The sequence below is a fragment of the Phascolarctos cinereus genome, unplaced genomic scaffold (genome assembly GCF_003287225.1).
Source record: "Phascolarctos cinereus isolate Bilbo 61053 unplaced genomic scaffold, phaCin_HiC Scaffold_3;HRSCAF=262, whole genome shotgun sequence".
Taxonomy (NCBI): domain Eukaryota; kingdom Metazoa; phylum Chordata; class Mammalia; order Diprotodontia; family Phascolarctidae; genus Phascolarctos; species Phascolarctos cinereus.
In genome coordinates this window covers 45480290-45499852 of record NW_027555736.1, presented here as the reverse complement: position 1 = coordinate 45499852, position 19563 = coordinate 45480290, and the positions used below count along the sequence as shown (strand labels likewise).

Genomic DNA, 19563 nt, shown 5'->3' with positions numbered 1-19563 from the left:
TTGGCCTCAGTTTCCCTGCTTATCAAATGGGCACACATTCTACCCCTCCCTCCTTCAACCAAGTAGAAAGCCCAATAATAAGATCCTTGATGTACAGCAGAAAGGGACTTCAGAGGTCAACGCCCTTCATTTTACTGAGGTCCAGGAAGGATAAGGAACTTGGCCAAGGTCACCTATGTAGTAACCATTAGAGGCAGGATTTGAACCCAGGGCCTCTGACTCCACAAGGAGATCTATTTTCTCTAACCCAAGCTGCCTTCAATCAAACAGAGAGATGGTTTATGTCCGTGAGAGACAAAGCATCCTGTCAGCCTATGGCATTATCATCCTAAGAATGTCGCTCACATCCTTTGTACATAGAGATAGGGCTTATATATTTATCCCCAGAGACCTGAGCTTTCAGTAGTGGTAATGGGCTTAGAGTTATCTGCACTCCTTCACTTTGTCCTCTCTATAACCAAGATACTGCATTTATTCAAATTCAATAAACATTTATTAAGCATCTACTATGTGACGGGGACTGTGCTGGACACCATAGATGCAAAGACAAAAACGAAGAGCCTCTGCCCTCAAAGAGCTTACATTTTAACCGTGAGGGGCACACAGATAAGGAAATGCAAGGTGGTTTGAGGTGGGAAGGGATACCAGCAAATGGGATGGTGAAGGAAGTCTTCATGGAGGAGGTGTCACCTCCAGAGACCTGCAAGAAGGAAGATAAGATGTTTGGCTATGATGATGGGCTGCTCCGGGGCCAAGATTAGGAATCAGTCTGTGTCCAGAGCTAGGGTAGAGTTGGACATCACAGGGTCCTAGTGTTAGAGCCGGAAGAAACCTTCGAGGTCAGCTAGTATAACTCATCCATACAGGGGAGGAAACTGAGACCCAGAAAAGAGGTGATAGTAAATAGCAGAGCCAAGATCTGAGGATAAGTCAGACTGGGATTGGGGATCAGTGTGTGCTCAGAATTAGGGATCAGTAGCTCTGTGTCTGGGGCTAGGGGTCAGTCTGTGGCCCAAGTTAAGAGTCAGCCTTTGGGGGCAGCTAGGAGGCACAATGGATAGAGCTCTGGTCTTGGAGTCAGGAGGACTTGAGTTCAAACCCAGTTTCAGACACATAACATTTATTAGCTGTGTGACCCTGGGCAAGTCACTTAATCCCAATTGCTTCACCAAAAAGCAAAAAAAAAAAAAAGAGGAGTCAGCTTTTAGCTGGGGAGAAGAATCTCTGTGTTAAAGCAAAGGACTCCCATGCAAATCAGACACCAACACCGTTGCCTCATTAATATACTGAGCTAAAAGGCCGAAGATGATGCACAATGGCCAGAATAGTGTTCCCATACAGCTCCCATAAAGGAAGCACATCATGTGGTATGAGGCACAAAAGGAAGAAGAGGGTGGGAGCCGAGTGAGGGGACAGGTTTCTCTTCTGCCTTTTTGGAAGCTGTTTCCTGGGATCCTGTACAGATTAACCACCATTAATACAGCAAATGAGAGATCTTGGCACGCCGAGTTAAATGTGGCATCACAGGTGCCAGTGAGCCTTGGTCAGCTAAAACTGAGGGCAGAGCTGTGGCAATGGACGGGTCCCAGAGGACAGTGGGGACAACCTTGAAGTACAAAGATAAGAAGGCACACATTTAGAAAGGGTACCCCACAATTCCTGGCTGTGAGAGTCCTTTAGCATGACTTCCACCACGGGCGATTCATGACCCGTGAGTTGCTCCTTTTCTCAGCAGAGCCAGCTCCTTCCAGGATGCAGTGTCTCCCCTACCTGGGCTGGGCCAAGCAGATCACTCAGCTACTTCACTGGCCCTTCTCCATCCGTGGCTATTATTGCTACTGGCTCCAATGACCTTCACTGATGACTCTGGCCATTGCAGCGATCTCTGATGGCTCTTCAACTTAAATCTACCTCAGAATACTGCCCTATGATCAGAAAAGAATAAGCAGAGAAGAAATAGGAACTGTGCCTTCACAGGAACATGGTAGCCGGGTGGGCAAATCTAGCTTGCCGCTGCCCTTCTCCCAGCCAGCAGCTCACAAATCTTCCTTGTTGGAAAACACCAGAGGGAAGAGCAGGAGATAGTCCTTTCGTGTGCATGTTTAGGTCCAATTCAACCTTCTGTATCATTAGACATCCAGGCTCTTTGGACCACCAGAAGACTGTTATCCCATTGTACTAGAGCTTCAGTCACTCACACATGGCCGAAAGAAGCCCCCCACGTATTAGATTGAAAACAGGCAGGAAATATTGCAAATGCTCTGAAGTGTTGGGGGAAAGGCTCCTCCATCACACATGCCTGGAAATAATCCCAATCCAGGCTTTGATTTGCTTACCTGCAATGCCAGCTGAGCAAGGAGGGTAAGGGGTGGGAGGAGGCTACTCTTAGATACCAACAGAGCCTATGAGCTGTCCATCATTCATTCCTCTCTATAACATGACTGGCCTACCTTCTTTTCTTTTCTTTTTTTCTTTCTTTTTTTGGGGGGGTAGGCAATGGGGTTAAGTGACTTGCTCAGGGTCACACAGCTAGTAAGTGTTATGTGTTTGAGGCCAGATTTGAACTCAGGTTCTTCTGAATCCAGGGCCGGTGCTCTATCCACTGCGCCACCTAGCTGCCCCCTCTACCTTCTTTTCTGTTCCTACATCTCTCTGCTGCTATCCTGAATGCCGCTTCTCTTAAGGAATTCTTCATTAAGTAACCCGCTGTAGCCTGATCTCGCCATGGGCCTCAGAATCACATACAATTTTAGTTCTTCAGAGACTGTTGTGCTTTGTGACTTGTAGCCACAGAGCATCACTGGAAGACTGCTGATGTTAAAAAATATGGCCCTTTCTCCAAGAAGAAACTTGAGATTGTGGAAAGTACCATATAATGTCAGTTGACTCTCCTCTCCCTCCTCCTCTGGCTCATCAGCATAGGGCCAGACACTCGTTGATGAATTCTTTGGCCACGGCAACCCTTGAATCAAATTCTAATTGAATGTCAACTAGATATTCACTATATGGAAATCTATAAGTCTGAGGGGCGAGACAGGATCTGGAGGTAAAATGCCTGGTAAGGAGCATTTCAGTAAGAGTCAAAGGAGAAATAAACACAGGCCATGTTATGGTGAGGGCAACTGCACACCTCCAGATGAATGGAAGAGTTGGATAAAGAGTTCCTAACAGATCACAAAGCTGATGCGGCAAAATATAGTTGCGTGTGCAGTGAGGGGACCAGAGGCTTGGGGAGAGGCAGCAGTACTTTGACTTTCCCAATATCTGTAAAGCAGATACAGCTGACAAATTTTTGATTTGCTTTGCTGATAATGTCATCCCTTAGAAAACAGAGAAAACAAAGTGGGGGAACTTCTATTCTTGGACTGATCGTGACCAATGAGGACAAATTGGTTGGCAAAACAGAAATGACAGGAACCTTGGGAGGCTGTGACCGTGGGATATTAGAGTGAGCTTGTGATAACAAAGGGAGCATCCTGAATACCTTAGACTTTGAGAGAGTGGATTTCATAGTTCTGAGCTAAGAGAGGTCAGATTCCGATGACCTGGGTTATAAAAGGCCAGTTGGCCTGTCTGCCATGGTTGGTGGAATGGACCCTCCTTCCTTACCTTCAGCACCTAGGATCCTTTGCCTCTTCCATGACTTAGCTCAGGGGCCATCTCCTCCTGGAGACCTCCCTAGATTCCCCTAGTCATTAATGTTCTCTGCATCGTCACATTACTTTGATTTTATGTTCTCTGTTTACATGTTGCGTCCAGTAGAATGTAAGCCACTAGAGGGGAGGGACTGTTTTTCATTGATTTTTGTCTCTGCATTCCCAGTGCCTAGCCAAGTGACTCACCCACAGTAGGCACTTAGTAAATGGTTATTGATTTGGATTGAACTAAATTGGCTCTAGAGGAAAGGGAGCTTTCCAAGAACGTCATTTCCATTATGCAGTCACACAACTGATTCTAATAAGGAAGAAAACAGGAAGACCCTTAGAGCTGTGCAGAGAGCTCGTTCATAAACTCATATGTTTAAAGGACAGTCCCAGCAGTGGAAGACAGGCAGATAGATGGAGGGTGACTACAGAAAAGATTTAAGGTCCTATAAGAAAACTGCCCGGCTCGAACCCATTATGAGGACATGCTTGTCATAAATGCTAAAGATAATAAACGTCACTTTGTTTTGATTGAAGGCAAAAAAACACCTCCTTCCTGACAACAGAGAAAAAGTAGAATGATGAAATCTTCTGTTGTTTCTCTTTTTTCTGTTGTTTTTCTGTTGTTTTCTCTAATTTTCAGGCTAGTAAAGATGGGAAGAGACTGAAGGTTTTCAAGGAAATAAAATAAGAGATAAGAAAGGGGAAGAGAAGAAAGAATACCTAGTCCTTAGACCTGGACAAAGTTAATCCTTAGTCACCAAAATATCTGTGAATCTTAGCGCTGAATTTCTGGCAGTGATATTTGAGGGATTGTGGGAAGTAGGAGAGGTGCCTGAAGACTGGAGAAAGGCAAATATTGTTACAGTTTTTATTGTTCAGTCATTCCAGTATCTGACTCTCTCTGACCCCATTTTGGCATTTTCTTGCCAAAGATACTGGAGGGGTTTGCCATTTCCCTTTCCAGTGCATTTTACAGATGAGGAAACTGAGGCAAACAAGGTAAAGTGACTTGCCCAGGGTATCACAGCGATTAAGTATCTGAGGCCAGATTTGAACTCAGGAAGGTGAGTCTACCTGACTCCAAGCCCAGTGTTCCACCTCACTACCTGGTCCAGTTTTTAGGAGGTAGATAGTTCAAAGTATAGGTCAATGTGCTTGACTTCAACTCCAGAAAAGTGCCAGAGACTGATCGAGAGCAAATCACACCCGACTCGACGTTGCTGCCTTCTGAAGACAATATATATCCACCCAGGGAATGCCATGGAGCATACCTGCATCTTAGTAAGACTTGACAGATTTATCATGGTATCCCTGTGGACAAGATGGGAAGACCTGGACTGGATGCTAATCAGAACTGGCTAAATGACCAGACCCAAAGAAGGTTGACTGAAGGATTATTGTCAACTTGTAGGGAAGTCTCTAGTGGAGTGCCTCAAGGCTCTGTATTTCACCCCAGTTCTGTTCAATATTTTAATAAATGACTTAAGAGGATTCTTAGCAAATGTGTATAAGGTAGGAATCTAGAAGGAATAGCTAGTCCATTACATGATAGAATTGATATCTAAACAGATCTAGATGTGCTAGGACAGTGAGTGGGCTAAAGAAAACAATATGAAATTTAATAGGGCTACACATGGATGGGGAAAATGGGTTGAGAAAGCAGTTCACGTGAGAAAGACCTAGGGGTTCTAGTGGACCACAAGCTTATTGGAGTCAATCATGAGATATGGCCACTAGAAGAAGCATGACCTCAGACTGTGTTAATGCAGTTAGGCACAAAGTCAAGAACGTGGGAGGTAATAGTCCTGCCAGAAAATGTACAGAATATTGTGTTCAGTTCAAGACACCAAGTGTTAGAGGGGATACTGAAAAACCATGTCCAGAAAAGGGTAGTAACTAGGATGGTGGAGGGACTGGAGAACATGCCATATGAGGATGGGCCAAAGTATCGCCCTTTAAGTATCTGAAGAATTGTTATAGAAACTATTTTATGACTTTGTTTAGCAAGTGCCTCCAGAAGTACCTAGAAGAAAGAAAAGATGCATTTATTAAGCATCTGCTATGTACCAGGCACTGTGCTAAGCATTTACAAACATATGGCAGCTAGATGGCACAGTGGGTAAAGTGTTGGACCTGGGCTCAGGAAGGTCTGAGTTCAAATCCTACCCCAGACACTTGCTAGCTGTGTGACCCTGGGCACGTCACTTAACCTCCTCCTGCCTCAGCTTCTTCGTCTGTCAGCCACCCTTCTAAGTGCTTTGCAAATATTCTCATCTGAGCTTCGCAACAACTCTGGGATACTATTATTATCCCCATTTTACAGTTGAGGAAACTGAGGCAAACAGAAGTTAAGTGACTTGCCCAGGATCACAGCTAATAAGTGTCTGAAGCTGGATTTGAACTTGGGTACTCCCTGTTCACCTCTACCTCACAGAGTCCTCTCTTCTTCAAGACACAACTCAGGTACCGCATTCTACAGGAAGCCTTTAATGAGTCCTCCTCCCCTCTCCTCGAAGCTGCTAGTGGCCTCCCTCCCTAACTACCTATATGTTACATTTATTCTCTTTATATTTATTCTGCATGCCTTTAAATGTCCTTGCTGTGCCTCCATACCACCCCCCTCTTCTAGGCTCCCACATTGTAAGCTTACAAGTAAGAATTGTTTCCTTTTTCATCTGGCACACAGTAAGTGCTTATTAAATGTATGTCGATTGATTAACTAATTGATTGAAATCACAGAGAGGCAGATTCTGGCTGAAGTAAAAATCTCTTCACAACTAGAAGTGTCTAACCAAGCAGCAGGATGTCTTAAGGAGTTGTTCCATGAGGAGTTCAGGCTACAGAGAGAGGGGCCAGATGACCTCGAGGCCCCTCCTTCCCTGGGCCGTGGCTCTGATCTAACAATGAGACTCAACGGATTTCAGTTTGTAGAAGGGTGCTTAAAAGGTCGATTTCCTGGCATGCAACCTAATTGATATTGATGACTTATAGATATTCAAATAGACCTGATAAATTTGCAAGGGGAACTTTGTGATGTAATGATCCCCAGCCTATCATTAACCCTCTCATTAGCCCACTCCATTTTGCCAAAGAGGAAACTGAGGCTGAGATATTAAGTTTCCAAGGGCATTCGGTGAGTAAGGGTCTGAAGTGAGATTCGAACCCAAGTCTTCTTGATAGTGTTCTATGCCACAAAGTTCAGAGAAATATTAGGCAAACCCCTAGTCACTGAGGGAGGAGAGAAGGTCAATAGCCTTCATTAGGAATCTAACCAGTGAGGGGGGTGGGGGCTGTCTTTACAGAGAGAACGGCCCAGATGTCAGCCCTGCTTCTGCCTGGTCAAGTCTGAGATGGAAGCCTCTACTGGGAAACAGACAATTTGGGGGCATCAAAGTGCAAAAATAAGTCATGGGATTGTCCCCATTATTTTATGTTTCTAACTCGGACAGATTGAGCTTTGCCTCTTACCAGGCATATGACCTCACTCCAACAGCCTGGCCTGCATGGGCTGGGACGGAACAGAAATCGCTTGCTGTTGCCATCATTACACAGCAAACCACATGGTTCTTAAGACACTTAACCCTTTCCCTTCCCTCCTCCAACTCCTGTCCCTACTCTTGGCCCTTTGAAGGATAACTGTCTCTGTTGTCATTTGAGAATTTGAGATTTTTTTAAGTTTTTACTGATTTTTGAAAACATAATTGTCACTTTCCAATGACTTCTCCTGTTTAATTGCCCCCCCATTCCCCACCCCTTCCCCACATAACAGAACTCTCCCAGTCTATCTATGATGTAGTAAACAAATCAGCCCACTGGCCATATCTGACAGGGTACTTCTGACTCACGAGGGAAGATATTCAATCCAGCTGGGTTCAGTCTCAGCCAAGAGATTTTCCCAGGGAACACAGGCACAGAGTGGCCGTAATTAACAAAGTACAATTATCCCTTCCCCATCGTGGTTTCAATATATTGTGGGTCGGCATAAGAAATTAAATGGGAATTTTCTGAGAGTTTTGTAGAAGCCTGAAACAACATGCAGCACAGAAAGAGTTTAGAAACTCAGAAGTACACAAAATAAATGTATAGTGTTGTATAATATCAACATATTTTATCTTTCAGTACCATAATAATTCAGACTTCTCTGGTTCAAAGAGAGGGCCAAACAATTTTATATGGGTTTTCCAGATCACCGGGGTGCCGTGCCCCAAACCCCCGTGATGTGTAAGGAATAACCATAAATGAAAGCCTTGAAGGTGGGGAGGCAAATGGAGATTGTAGCTTTGGTCGGACGAAGCTTGTGGCTGGAAGATGCCATGAGAGGGTCGGCGTCGTTCAGGAGGAAGCACCCATAGCCCCCCACCTTTCCATAGAGAGGAGAGAGGCATGAGCTCCTTTCAGGCTTCGGAAGTCTCAGTTGCTCAACGCCAAGCCAAGTTCTGAAATCTTCCACAGCTGTGCTTTTCTTTTCATTCTAGGGGTTAACGTGTGAATTGTCCTTCCTTCCTTCGGCATCAGTTCATATGAGTCTTCTCTGGGAGGTTTTCCACGGTCTTTCCTTTGCTTTGGGCTTTGTTATTTCAACCCTAAACCAGGTGCCTTGTTCTGTAGGAGTGGAAGATAATGCGTGTCTGTCTGTCTGTCTCCAGAATGACTCGTGGGGAAAGCAGTACTCCTATGCCTTGTTCAAGGCCATGAGCCACATGCTCTGTATAGGTTATGGGAAGCAGGCACCAATGGGCATGTCGGATGTCTGGCTCACCATGCTTAGCATGATCGTGGGTGCCACCTGCTATGCCATGTTCATCGGCCATGCTACAGCCCTCATCCAGTCGCTGGACTCTTCACGGCGCCAGTACCAGGAGAAGGTATGTCCAAAAGGGGCTCCTGGGCTCAGCAAGGGCTCTCTGGGTTAGCCTTTGAGTGACTGGCAAGATAATGACGTTAACAGCTCACCTCCTAGTAATGCTTTACAATCTACAAAGTGGTTTTCTCACCACCACTACCACTACCTTGTGAAATAATGGAGGTTAGCCCTGTTTTTACAGATGGGGAAGGAACCCAAGAGTCAGAGAGGTGATTGCTAGTAAACAGGGACCTGGGGCTTTATCCTGGGTGTCCTGAATCCAAGACTAGTGTTCTTAATGATGACCATGGGATCTGTCATGACCCACTGCTTCTTGGTGTGAGTGGTGTTGACTTACTTCTAATACCAGCAGGATTCCTTGGTACATGGTACCCAAGGCAGTCTAGGGAAAATCTGGGGTAACCTGTCCATTGACCTTCTCCTGGGATGGGACAGAAGGAGTCAGTTCCCCAATAAGTGTTTACTGAACCTCCATGCCCCAGGTGCTATGAAAGAGTCACCTTGAGGGAGCTCACAGTCTAATTGGGAGACCGATAGGCACACACAGCAAACAATTAGTGAGCAGCACAGGACAAATGCAGACAGGATTCTGCTATAGGATGTCAGAAGAGGAGAGGAGTGAGCTGTGCCTGGAAGGATGGGCAGGGTGTGAGAAAGTGGAGGGGAGGAGAGAGGGCATGAAAGGCTTAAGGACATAGAGGTAACAGTTCCCATATGTGAAAAGGACATAGTGGAGATCCACATGGGCTGAGTCTAACATAATGCTGTACAGGTAGAATGGAATTGTGGGGGACTCAGAATTCCAAACCAAGAAGTCTGGACTTTGTTCTGAAGGCAAAAGGAGATTAGGAGAATGAATTAGGTAAGCGCTGTGGCACGGATTGGCCTGACATCATGTGAATAATGGGTTGGAGGGGTAAAGGAAACCTGAAGGCGGGGGACCCAGGGTTATATAAACTGAGTCCTGATCCCCTCCCCAGACTGACCCAGCCCCAACTCTTGCCACAAGGTGGACATGGGGGAAGTGATGCTGTTCTAGGGTGGTATGTGGTGGGAGGGGATGTAGAAAGAGAAATGGACCCAAGGGATGTTCTGAAGAAGAAATCAGGACCTGGTGACTGACTGAATGTAGAGATGAGGGAGAGGGAGAGGTCCAGGGGGACTTTTAAGCCTGAGTGACTGTAAGAAGTCGAGCCCCAGACAGTGTGAGGGCATGGTCTACTGGATTTGGTGGCCTCAGGGATCTCCCATGATACCCCACATGGCACACCTGTAACATCAACTAAGTACTTAATGTGTAACCAAGATATAGACATTGCCTTCATAGAGCTTATAGTCTAACGGGGAGATGTGACAGAGATGCCTGGAGCTATAATACAGGGTAAGATATACATACACACATATATATATGTATATGTATGTATATATGATAAGAAGGAATAGCAGAGGTAGAGAGGTGACAGTTCCCGTGTGCAGAAAGGACATGGTGGAGATCCACATGGGCTGAGATAGTGCTGGAAAGGGGGCACTGGATTGATAGATACAAACAGAGTAAGGTCTGAAAGGACCAAGTTCATCAGCAGGTTGGGAGGTGGGGAGGGGGTGGGGAAGGCTTCCTGTACAAAGTGGCATTGGGGCTGGGCTTTGAAGGGTGGGTTGGAATCCTAAAGGTCATAGTGGAGAGAGGGCATTTCAGGTATATAAGCAAGGGCGTGCATGGTTTAACTGATCAGAGAATATGTAAAGAAAAACAGATCAGAGACTGGAGAGTCAGGGACCCAGCATTTACTAAGTGCCTACTATGTGGCGGGTCCTGCGCTAAGCACTGGTGTTACAAAGGAGCTGCCCTCAAAGGGCTTACACTCTAACAGGTGACAACAGGCACACAGCTCTGAAGAACAAGACAGACACACAATAGATGGGGGGGTAACGGCAGGGGAGGGCTGACCAGGAAAGGCGGCCTGAATCGGATCTATTTAAACTGAGCTTTGAAGGAAGCCGAGAAAGCTAAGAGGGTAAGATGAGGAGGAAGAGCATTGCAGGCATGGGGGACAGTGGAAACACAAAGCGTTGGGAAGCAGAGGGTCTTGTGGGAGGAACAGCAAGATCAGTGTTGCTAGATGGTGGGGTTCGTGGAGGGGAGTAAAGATATTGGGAATATTGGAAGAGATGTGATTGTGAAGGGCTTGAATTCCAAACAGAGAACTTTTTAGCTGACCCTGAAAGTAATAGGGGATCAGAGACATAGAGATGGAAGAGACATTAGAGGTCAAGTCCAAACCTCTCATGTCACAGATGAAGAAACACCCCCAGAGTGGTTAAGTGATGTGTCTAAAGTCACACAGGCTGTACGTCACTGAGCCAGGACTGAAACTCAGGTCCTTTGCCTTCAAATCCCATGCTCCTTTGTACCACACTGACTCCAAGGCTGAAAACTAGGTTAGAGCCAAGTTGTAGAGAACCTCAAACATGGAGGGCCATGTGCATACATGTCAGAGTCCTTTATACATAGACATAGATGAGGTTCATGATGGGTACCCATCCCCTCTCTCCCTAGGATGCCCAGTGCTAGAGATGCCCCCTCTCAGAGTAGAGGGATTGGGGCCAATGGAAAGCTGCAGCCTCAGTAACAGCTAGACTGGCAGAAATCCCTACCCAGTGAGCTCTGGCCCTCATTCTCAGCCACGCCTGCCTCTCCAGAGGCCCAGGTGACTTTGTCTGCCCTGGTGATGGCTGCATTAATATTCATGGAAAATTATTACTCAGCTCCCTCACCTTCCCCTAGCCTAACCTTGACCTGCCCCAGCCAAAGACTGAATGGGAGCTGAGGCTCCTGCTGTTATAGAAAGGGTGGAAAGCTTTGACGGAGGGCTAGGGCATAAACAAAGTCCCACTGTGTGCATACCTCTCGGCTCAGCTACGTTTCCAGGAGACAGAAAGAATTCAGAGAAGGGAGAGACCGCTGTGGATGCAGATGGTTAGGGAAGGCTTCCTGGAAGAGTAGAATTTGATTAGGTCCAGTAGGCCCTCAGTGGGCTGAGGATGGGGTCATCTGGTAGGCCCTCGGTGGGTTGACCCTCAGTGGGGTCATCTGGAGGCCCTCTGGACCTTGGCTAGAGAGGAGGTTTGTAGGGGGCAGAGGACCTCTGGGTCTTTTCCTCCTAGTGCTTGGCACACAGTAGCCTCCATATAAATATTATTCCCTTCCGTTCTCTTCTTTAACACCTTCCTGCCTGACCTGACCCACACCTGTCTCAGTGCTAAGCCCACTGGCTGTCTTGGTACAACTTAATCTAGGACCTACTCCCTAGCACTGACCCTCTCACTGCCCATATTTTTTTTTTAATTTTTAAAAAAATTTTATTTCTAGGCAATTGGAGTTAAGAGACTTGCCCAGGGTCACACAGCTATGTCTGTATTTTTTTTTCTAAGACATCTTGGGTTGAACCCCTTGGCAGCTACTTGTTCAGCTACTTGGACCCAAAGGAATAGATGTTGACAGCTCCTTTGCCCCATCTGGCCACAAGGACTGAGAAATGACCAGGGACCAACTAGGCTTTCTGCTCCCTCCCACTCCTTTTCCCCTACCTCCAACTCCCTATTGCTTCCTCTTGGTTCAGACCAGCCTCAGCACTATTTTACCTGTCTGTGAAAGGGGTGTATATATCGTCTGACAGTGTGCAGGCCATTAGGATTATAGAAGAGGGCAGAGAGAGGGCCCTAACCAGCCTTCAGCAAAGTGTCTGTTAAAAGAAACAACTTATTACCTCACTGGGGAATAGGTCAGTCTGTGACTGGTATTAGGGAATCAATCTGTGGTCAGGATTAGGGATCATTGTTTGATCAAAATTGGAGTCAGTCTGTGGAAGAATTAAGGGGGCAGTCAGACTGTGGGCAAAGTTATGACTCAGGATGAGATTAGGTCTAAGGATTCTTCTGTGACTAGGGTTAGAAAGCCATCGGATGGGGTTGAGATCAAGGCTCAGTCTGTGGTCACTGTTAGGGCAGGGCTGTGTGGAGTCAACTCTAAGAGCTGATTGTTAAATTTTCAGTGTCAGCATTTACACCTCAGAAAACAGCAAATGCACCAATTGAGTCGGTTCATTGTTTTGTTGATTAAGAAAGTGATGAAGATGTAAATAACACTTATGGGTATGTTGTGTGTACATTTCTCCCCCTCCCTTCCATATCTGATAGTTAAACATTTACCAGCACACTCCTAGATAGGGATCAGCCTAGGATTAGAACTAGGCATGGAGCTGTCTGGAGGATTTAGGGTTAGTATGTGGCTGGGCTAGAGACTGCTTTGCTGCTGCAGCTGGGGACTAGGTCAGCCTGAGGCTGGAATCAGAGTTCATTCTTTGGTCAGGATCAAGGGTCTGCCTGGGGCTGGCCAACAGCATCACAGCTTTTCTCTGTGTGACATCATTTACCCCAAATGTGGCTCATACCCATGACCTTGGCCTTCTTAGCTCTAAGAACACATGGCTGTGGGAATCCAGAGAGCAAACAGTCTGGTGCTAGCCGTCTGTGAAGGAGGGTGTTTATACCCACACACGTGGGGACTTATCTTCCTCACATATGCCTCACTTGCTTTCCTCACACACAGACACACAGCCCTCAAATACACACACATCTATGTAGCATTCACATGATACATGTTTATATACATACATGTACTGCGTTCTCACAGACAAACCCAGAAGAGAAAAGCCAGTCTTGAGACGTATGACACTAATTCCTTCTGCTTATGTCCAGCCTGGACCAACTCCTCATCAAATGGACATAGAGGGCAGGACCGCTGGATGGGATAAAGTCCCTGTCACGTTGCCAGGGGCTTTTTATCTCAGTAATAAGAGCCTTGTAACACTCATGGCTGGGATTCATGGTACAGAATTATGGTGTGGTGCAGGGAGGGCAGGATTGGCCACCGACCACTGTGTGACCTTGGATAAGTCACTTCTCCTGTCTCAACCTCATTGTCAGCTATAAAACAAATGAGTTGGAGTAGATGAGTTACAATGTCCCTTCTAACTCTGAATTTATGGCCTATGTTCCTGATGCCAGCAACAAAAATGCTTGTTGCTGTTATAATGATCATAATTAATTCTACTGTGCAAGAAGTAATGAGGGTATTACATCAGTCCAGACTTTTAGGACAAAATACAGATTTCTCTGCTTTGCCCTTAGAGCCCTTCACAGTTTGGCTTCAAATGACCTTCCCAAACACATTCCTTGCCACCAGCCATGTTTGATCCTCACTTTGCACCATGTCCCGCCTTGGCGTAACTAGCTCTCATGTCTGCCTCAGAGAACTCCAAAGCCACCCCTTTTAAGAGATCGGTCTAGGATTGCTGAGGCCCCCTCTCCAGCCCAACCCCAACTCCCTGAAAAGCACCCTGCTTTTGTCTCACATATTTTTCATTATTTCTCTCCTTGTCCTTAAGGGAATGTAAGCTCCCTAAAGGCCGGGACTGTTGAGGTTTCAGGGTTTGTATCCCCAGCGCCTAACCCATTCAATGCTTGATGAATGAATGAATGAGTGAATGAATTAAGCAAACTAGTAATTAACAGACCCCAATTGCACATTCATGACCTGGTCTGATGTTGGGATCAGAATGTCCTGGGTTCGATGGCCCTAGGGGCATCTATGGGGCTTTGCCTTGGGAGCTCGTGTGAAAAGACGAGGCTCTCAGCTGGAAGGACATCAAGGAGATCCTCTCCCAAGTGCGGTTTCCATTTTCTTTCTTATCTACTTATTGTCTTCCTTGGCCTGGGCTTCCCTGCTCTTGGGTGGAGCATGATGGCCCTTGACCACTGGCACCCTTTCATTCCCGAATCCACGTGCTCTGATTCTCTCAATTAGATTAGGAACCTAGAGCTCAGAGCTTGGAAGAGATCTGGGAATCACAGAGGCAAGCCATCTTTTTCTTATTCTACAAGTGAGGAAAACAAGGCTCAGATAAAGGATGTAACTTGCTGAAGGTCACATAAATAAAAAGACCGTATTGGAATTTGAACTCGGGTCTCAGGGTTGGGACTCAGGAGGGGACTCTTGCCACCATACTACTGCCCTATCCCACTAACGTTCTCCTCAGGAGAGGGCTGAGGGGGCCTTCCTCTCCCTTCTCTCCCTTGGCCTACCCTGTGACCTCCACCCCTTCTCTCTCCTGTCCAGTACAAGCAGGTGGAACAGTACATGTCCTTCCACAAACTGCCCCCAGACACGCGGCAGCGCATCCATGACTACTACGAGCACCGTTACCAGGGCAAGATGTTTGATGAGGAAAGCATCCTGGGAGAGCTGAGTGAGCCACTTCGGGAGGTGAGCAGGAGCCCCACTCACCTACCTACACCCTCCATCAGGTGGGGGTGGGGCAAGGCTAGGAAACCCTAATATTATTAGACTCTGCCTTCACGCTGGACCCTAATTTATTTCCTTCTTCCTTTTTCCCTCACTTTCTTTCATCTTCCTCTACCTCATCTTTCCTGGTGTTGCCCTGGCCCATTCTCTACTTATTCTCACCCTTCTCCATTCCTGCCCTTTACTCCTCGCCTTGGCCCTGGTTGGCTGAACTCCAGGAGATCATCAACTTTAACTGCCGGAAGCTGGTGGCCTCGATGCCCCTGTTTGCCAATGCAGACCCCAACTTTGTGACGTCAATGCTGACGAAACTGCGCTTCGAGGTTTTCCAGCCTGGTGACTACATCATCCGAGAAGGCACCATCGGAAAAAAGATGTACTTCATTCAGCACGGTGTGGTCAGCGTCCTCACCAAGGGTAACAAAGAAACCAAGCTGGCGGATGGCTCCTACTTTGGAGGTAAGATTAGGCTCTGCCTCCCCCACCCCCAACGTAGGGCTCTAGCCTGCCAAGGCCTGGGCTAGAAGAGTAACCCCCTTACGCTCTTCTCTGGGCCACTAGAAGGTGCTCTATGGGCTTGGAGGTGGATAACCCTTGGAGGTGGGGGTGGAATGGGGAGAAAGAGGCAGCTGGGACTTTGGCTGCAGCCCAGAATAGGGAGAGTCAGAGTAGCAAGGGCCACATTCAGGCAGGGTCAGAGAGCAGAAATGGAAGGTGGGGGGCAGTGCTGATCATCTGGGTCAGACAGTATTAATACTAACACTTCCTACTTTAAGAATATTTTAACTAAATTGCATTTTTCAATCAACAAATATTAATTTTCTCTCCCTTCCACTTCATCACTATTCACTGAATAAGGAAAAGAAAAGCATAACTCTTGTAACAAATACGTCAAACCAAAAAGAATTCCTGCATTGGCCATGACTGAAAATACATTCTGCACCCAGGAGTCTGAACTATCATCCTTCAGGAGATAGGCAGCCTGCTTCATCATGGGTCCTCTGGAATCATAGTTGCTCATTGCTCTGCTCCCAGTTCTTAAGTCTCTCAAAGTTGTTTGTCTTTATAATGTTGTTGGTATAATATAAATTGTTCTGGTTCTGCTCATTTCACCCTGCATCAATTCATACAAATCTTCCCAGGTTTCTCTAAAATCATCTTCCTCATTATTTTTACAGCACCATAGTATTTCATCAAATTCACATAATTCATATATTCATATACTTTGTTCAGCCAGTCCGCAACTGACGGGTACCTTCCTAGATTTCAGGTCTTTGCCAGTTCCAAAAGAGCAAATGTACATATTTTTGTACACATGGGTCATTTTCCTCTTTCTTTGAGCCCTTTGAGACATTTACATAGTGGTGGTATTGCTGGGCCAAAGCGGATGTACCATGTAATAACTTTCTAGGCATGGTTACAAATTGCCTTTGGGGAAAACTGCTCTAATCCACAACTCCACCAACTGTACACTGATGTGCCTGGTTTTCCACAGCCCCTCCAACAATTGTCATTTGCTTGGTCATTGCGTTAATCAGAGTTCTTAAAAACCAGAACTATAACCAAGGCTTCATTTTAAGGTTGTCCCAAATTGGAACTGCTGAAGGACACACACCCCTGAGCCCGAGGTCTCCATCATCTTTTGTCTTGTGTCTGCCCGTAGAGATATGCCTGCTGACCCGAGGACGGCGCACGGCCAGTGTCCGCGCTGACACCTACTGCCGCTTGTATTCCCTGTCAGTGGACAACTTCAATGAGGTTCTGGAGGAATATCCCATGATGCGCCGGGCCTTTGAGACTGTGGCCTTGGACCGGTTGGACCGCATTGGTGAGTGGTGGGGGCAGGGGAGTCCTGTTATGGGTGGGGATGGTACAACCGACTCTCCTTTTATAGAGGGAAGAATTAAGACTCAGACAGAGGTGAGGACTTGCTCCAGGTCACGTGCCAGGAGGGCATCCAGAGCCTGGCTTTGCCAGTTCCCAACATGGAGCGTTTGTCTATGATTCCTCTTATCCTTTTCTGAATCTCAGCTCTCTCCTCCTCCACCCCCAAATCACCCGGCCCCTCTTTTGTGTATGCCCTGTACATCTATGCCCTCTCACCCGATCAAGTGAAAACTCCTAAGGGCAGGATGGTCACCTTGGCCTTTGTATACCCAGTTCCCCACACGGTAGCTGGCTCATAGTGGACGCATAATCTATGCTTGTTGACTGATTTCCATCGTCCATCCTTCCCTTCTTCCACTCCCTCCAGGCAAGAAAAACTCCATCCTTCTGCACAAAGTCCAACACGACCTCAACTCAGGAGTCTTTAACTACCAGGAGAATGAGATCATCCAACAGATTGTGCAACATGACCGAGAAATGGCACATTGTGCACACCACGTCCAGTCCGCTGCAGCCTCCACGCCCACTCCAGTCATCTGGACCCCCCTGATCCAGGCTCCCCTGCAGGCAGCTGCTGCTACCACCTCTGTGGCCATTGCGCTCACCCACCACCCCCGCCTCCCTGCCGCCATCTTCCGACCCCCGACTGGCACCGGCTCTGGGCTGGGCTCACTGGGTCCTGGACAGACTCCAAGGCACCTGAAACGTCTCCACTCCCTGATCCCCTCTGCGCTGGGCTCTCCAGCCAGCACCCCATCCCAGCTGGACACGCCCTCCTCGTCCTCCTTCCACATCCAGCAGTTGGCTGGCTTCTCAGCCCCGGCCGGGCTAGGCCCCTTCTCTTCAGCTAGCTCTCCGCCTGCTGGTCCTGGACCACCACCTCCAGGAGCCGGTGGCTCCCCGCTTGAGACCGCCTCAGTGGCACCCACCACTCCAGCCACCACTGGCTTTGGCCACTTCCAGAAGGCTTCAGGCGGCTCCCTCTCCTCCTCTGATTCCCCATTGCTCACCCCACTCCCCAGCCGCACCCGGTCCCCCCCAGGCACCCAAGTGCAGCCGTTGGCTGGGGCTGCAGGGGGCCTGGGGCTCCTAGAACATTTCTTGCCACCTCCAACCTCTTCGGGCTCCCCATCTTCTAGCCCGGGTCAGCTGGTTCAACCCCCTGGAGCCTCTTCCCCAGCCTCTGTCCCACCAAGTGCATTAGGGACGTCATCAATGCAGCCAGAGAGGCTGCCATTTGCCATGGGGGTCTCCGGGGGGGTGTCCTCTATGGCCTTCACACCCCGAGGCCTCAGCCCTCCCAGTCAGAGCCCAGGCCCAGGGAGAACTTTTCAATGTGCCCCACCCCGGGCATCAGGTTCCCACAGCTCCCTGCTTCTGCCCCCTGCCTCCAGTCCCCCGCCACAGATCCCCCAGCGCCGGGGCACCCCCCCTCTCGCCCCAGGCCGCCTCACACAGGACCTCAAGCTCATCTCAGCCTCTCAACCAGCCCTCCCTCAGGATGGGGCTCAGACGCTGCTCCGGGGCTCCCCTCACTCCTCAGGGGAGTCTGTGGCTGCCTTCCCGCCTTTCCGGGGTGGGGGCGGGGGTTTTGGACCCCTCGGAAGGCCCTTTGGCACAGGCCCGGCCCAGAGGGTCACCTTGCCTCGGCAGACGTCCTCAGGTTCTTTGCCGCCACCCCCGCCATTGTTTGGGGCTGAAGCTGCCTCTACAGGGGGACCCTCCCTGACTGCCGCCCCCCGGGGCCGAGAATCTACAGGGCTGGTGGGTGCCCCAGAGCCACCTGTCCGCTCCAAACTGCCTTCTAACCTATGAACTTGGGCTCTTACTCTTGCCCCTGACCTTTTATTTTTCCCTTCTTTCTTTCTTCAGGTTTAACTGTGATTAGGAAATAACAATAACAATAATAATTATAACAACCCCCCATACACACACACACACACACACACAACACACACACACACACACCACACACACATACACACTCACAAAACAGCCCAGGACAGGAAAGCACCAGGCATTCCTAGAGCTATAGATTTGGGGGTCGCTTGCTTTTATAAATTATTTTACCACTTGAGGAAAGGGGGGAGGGAAGGGCTGAGAGCCCCAGAGGGAGTGCTGAGGTATGGGGGGAAGTCGGATATGTCCTGGGGAGCCAGATGGGGCTGGGGGTAGGAATGGCCACGGGAAAGGGTTTCCTTGAGAAGATGCACCCCCCCTTCCTTGTTTTAGACTAGTGGGTTTCTGTGGCCCCTGATCCGAGGGACCTGAGCTCCACAGGCTGAAGAGTGTCCCATCCCCTACCCAACCTTAACCCCAACCTCTGCCCCTCCCTCTTCCCATGAGGAAGGGTCTGATGGAGTTGGGGAGGGGGGAGCTCCAATTGGAGCTGGGGCCAGGGTTGACCTGCCTAGCAATTTTCTACCATGAACCTAATGAGCTATAGATATGTATATGTATGTATGTATGAAGTGTACATGTATAGCCACATAGCGCCCTGTATAGCCATGTAGATACTGACAAAAACAGACACTTGCTGTAGTTTTAACCCAACAGTGCCTGGCAGCCCAGGCCATAGTGTACATAGGGCCTCCAGGCCCCCATGCCCAGCTTTGTACAGCCCTTCCTTCCCCAGAGCTGACAGCCCCAGGACAGCATCCTTTCTCAGCCTCAGGGCACGGACTCCTCCAGCTGGGATAGAGTAGAGTTACCTCCACCGACATCTCAGCAGGGTCCTCCTACCTAGCCCTAACCCCCTCCCACCCTCCACATCATGTAATGGAAAGCCCACTCTCTGGGGA

At 48.3% G+C, this 19563-nt stretch overlaps 1 protein-coding gene across 1 annotated transcript in view; it reads left to right on the top strand.

Annotated features, from left to right (window-relative positions):
* HCN4 (hyperpolarization activated cyclic nucleotide gated potassium channel 4) overlaps positions 1-18706 on the top strand; it is a 120714-nt gene extending 102008 nt beyond the window's left edge. Inside the window, 5 exon segments of the mRNA XM_078150795.1 lie at positions 8294-8512; positions 14690-14836; positions 15094-15334; positions 16539-16703; positions 17130-18706. Coding sequence (XP_078006921.1) covers positions 8294-8512; positions 14690-14836; positions 15094-15334; positions 16539-16703; positions 17130-18577 — 2220 coding nt within the window. The 3' untranslated portion in view covers positions 18578-18706.
* The last annotated feature ends 857 nt before the right edge of the window (positions 18707-19563 follow it).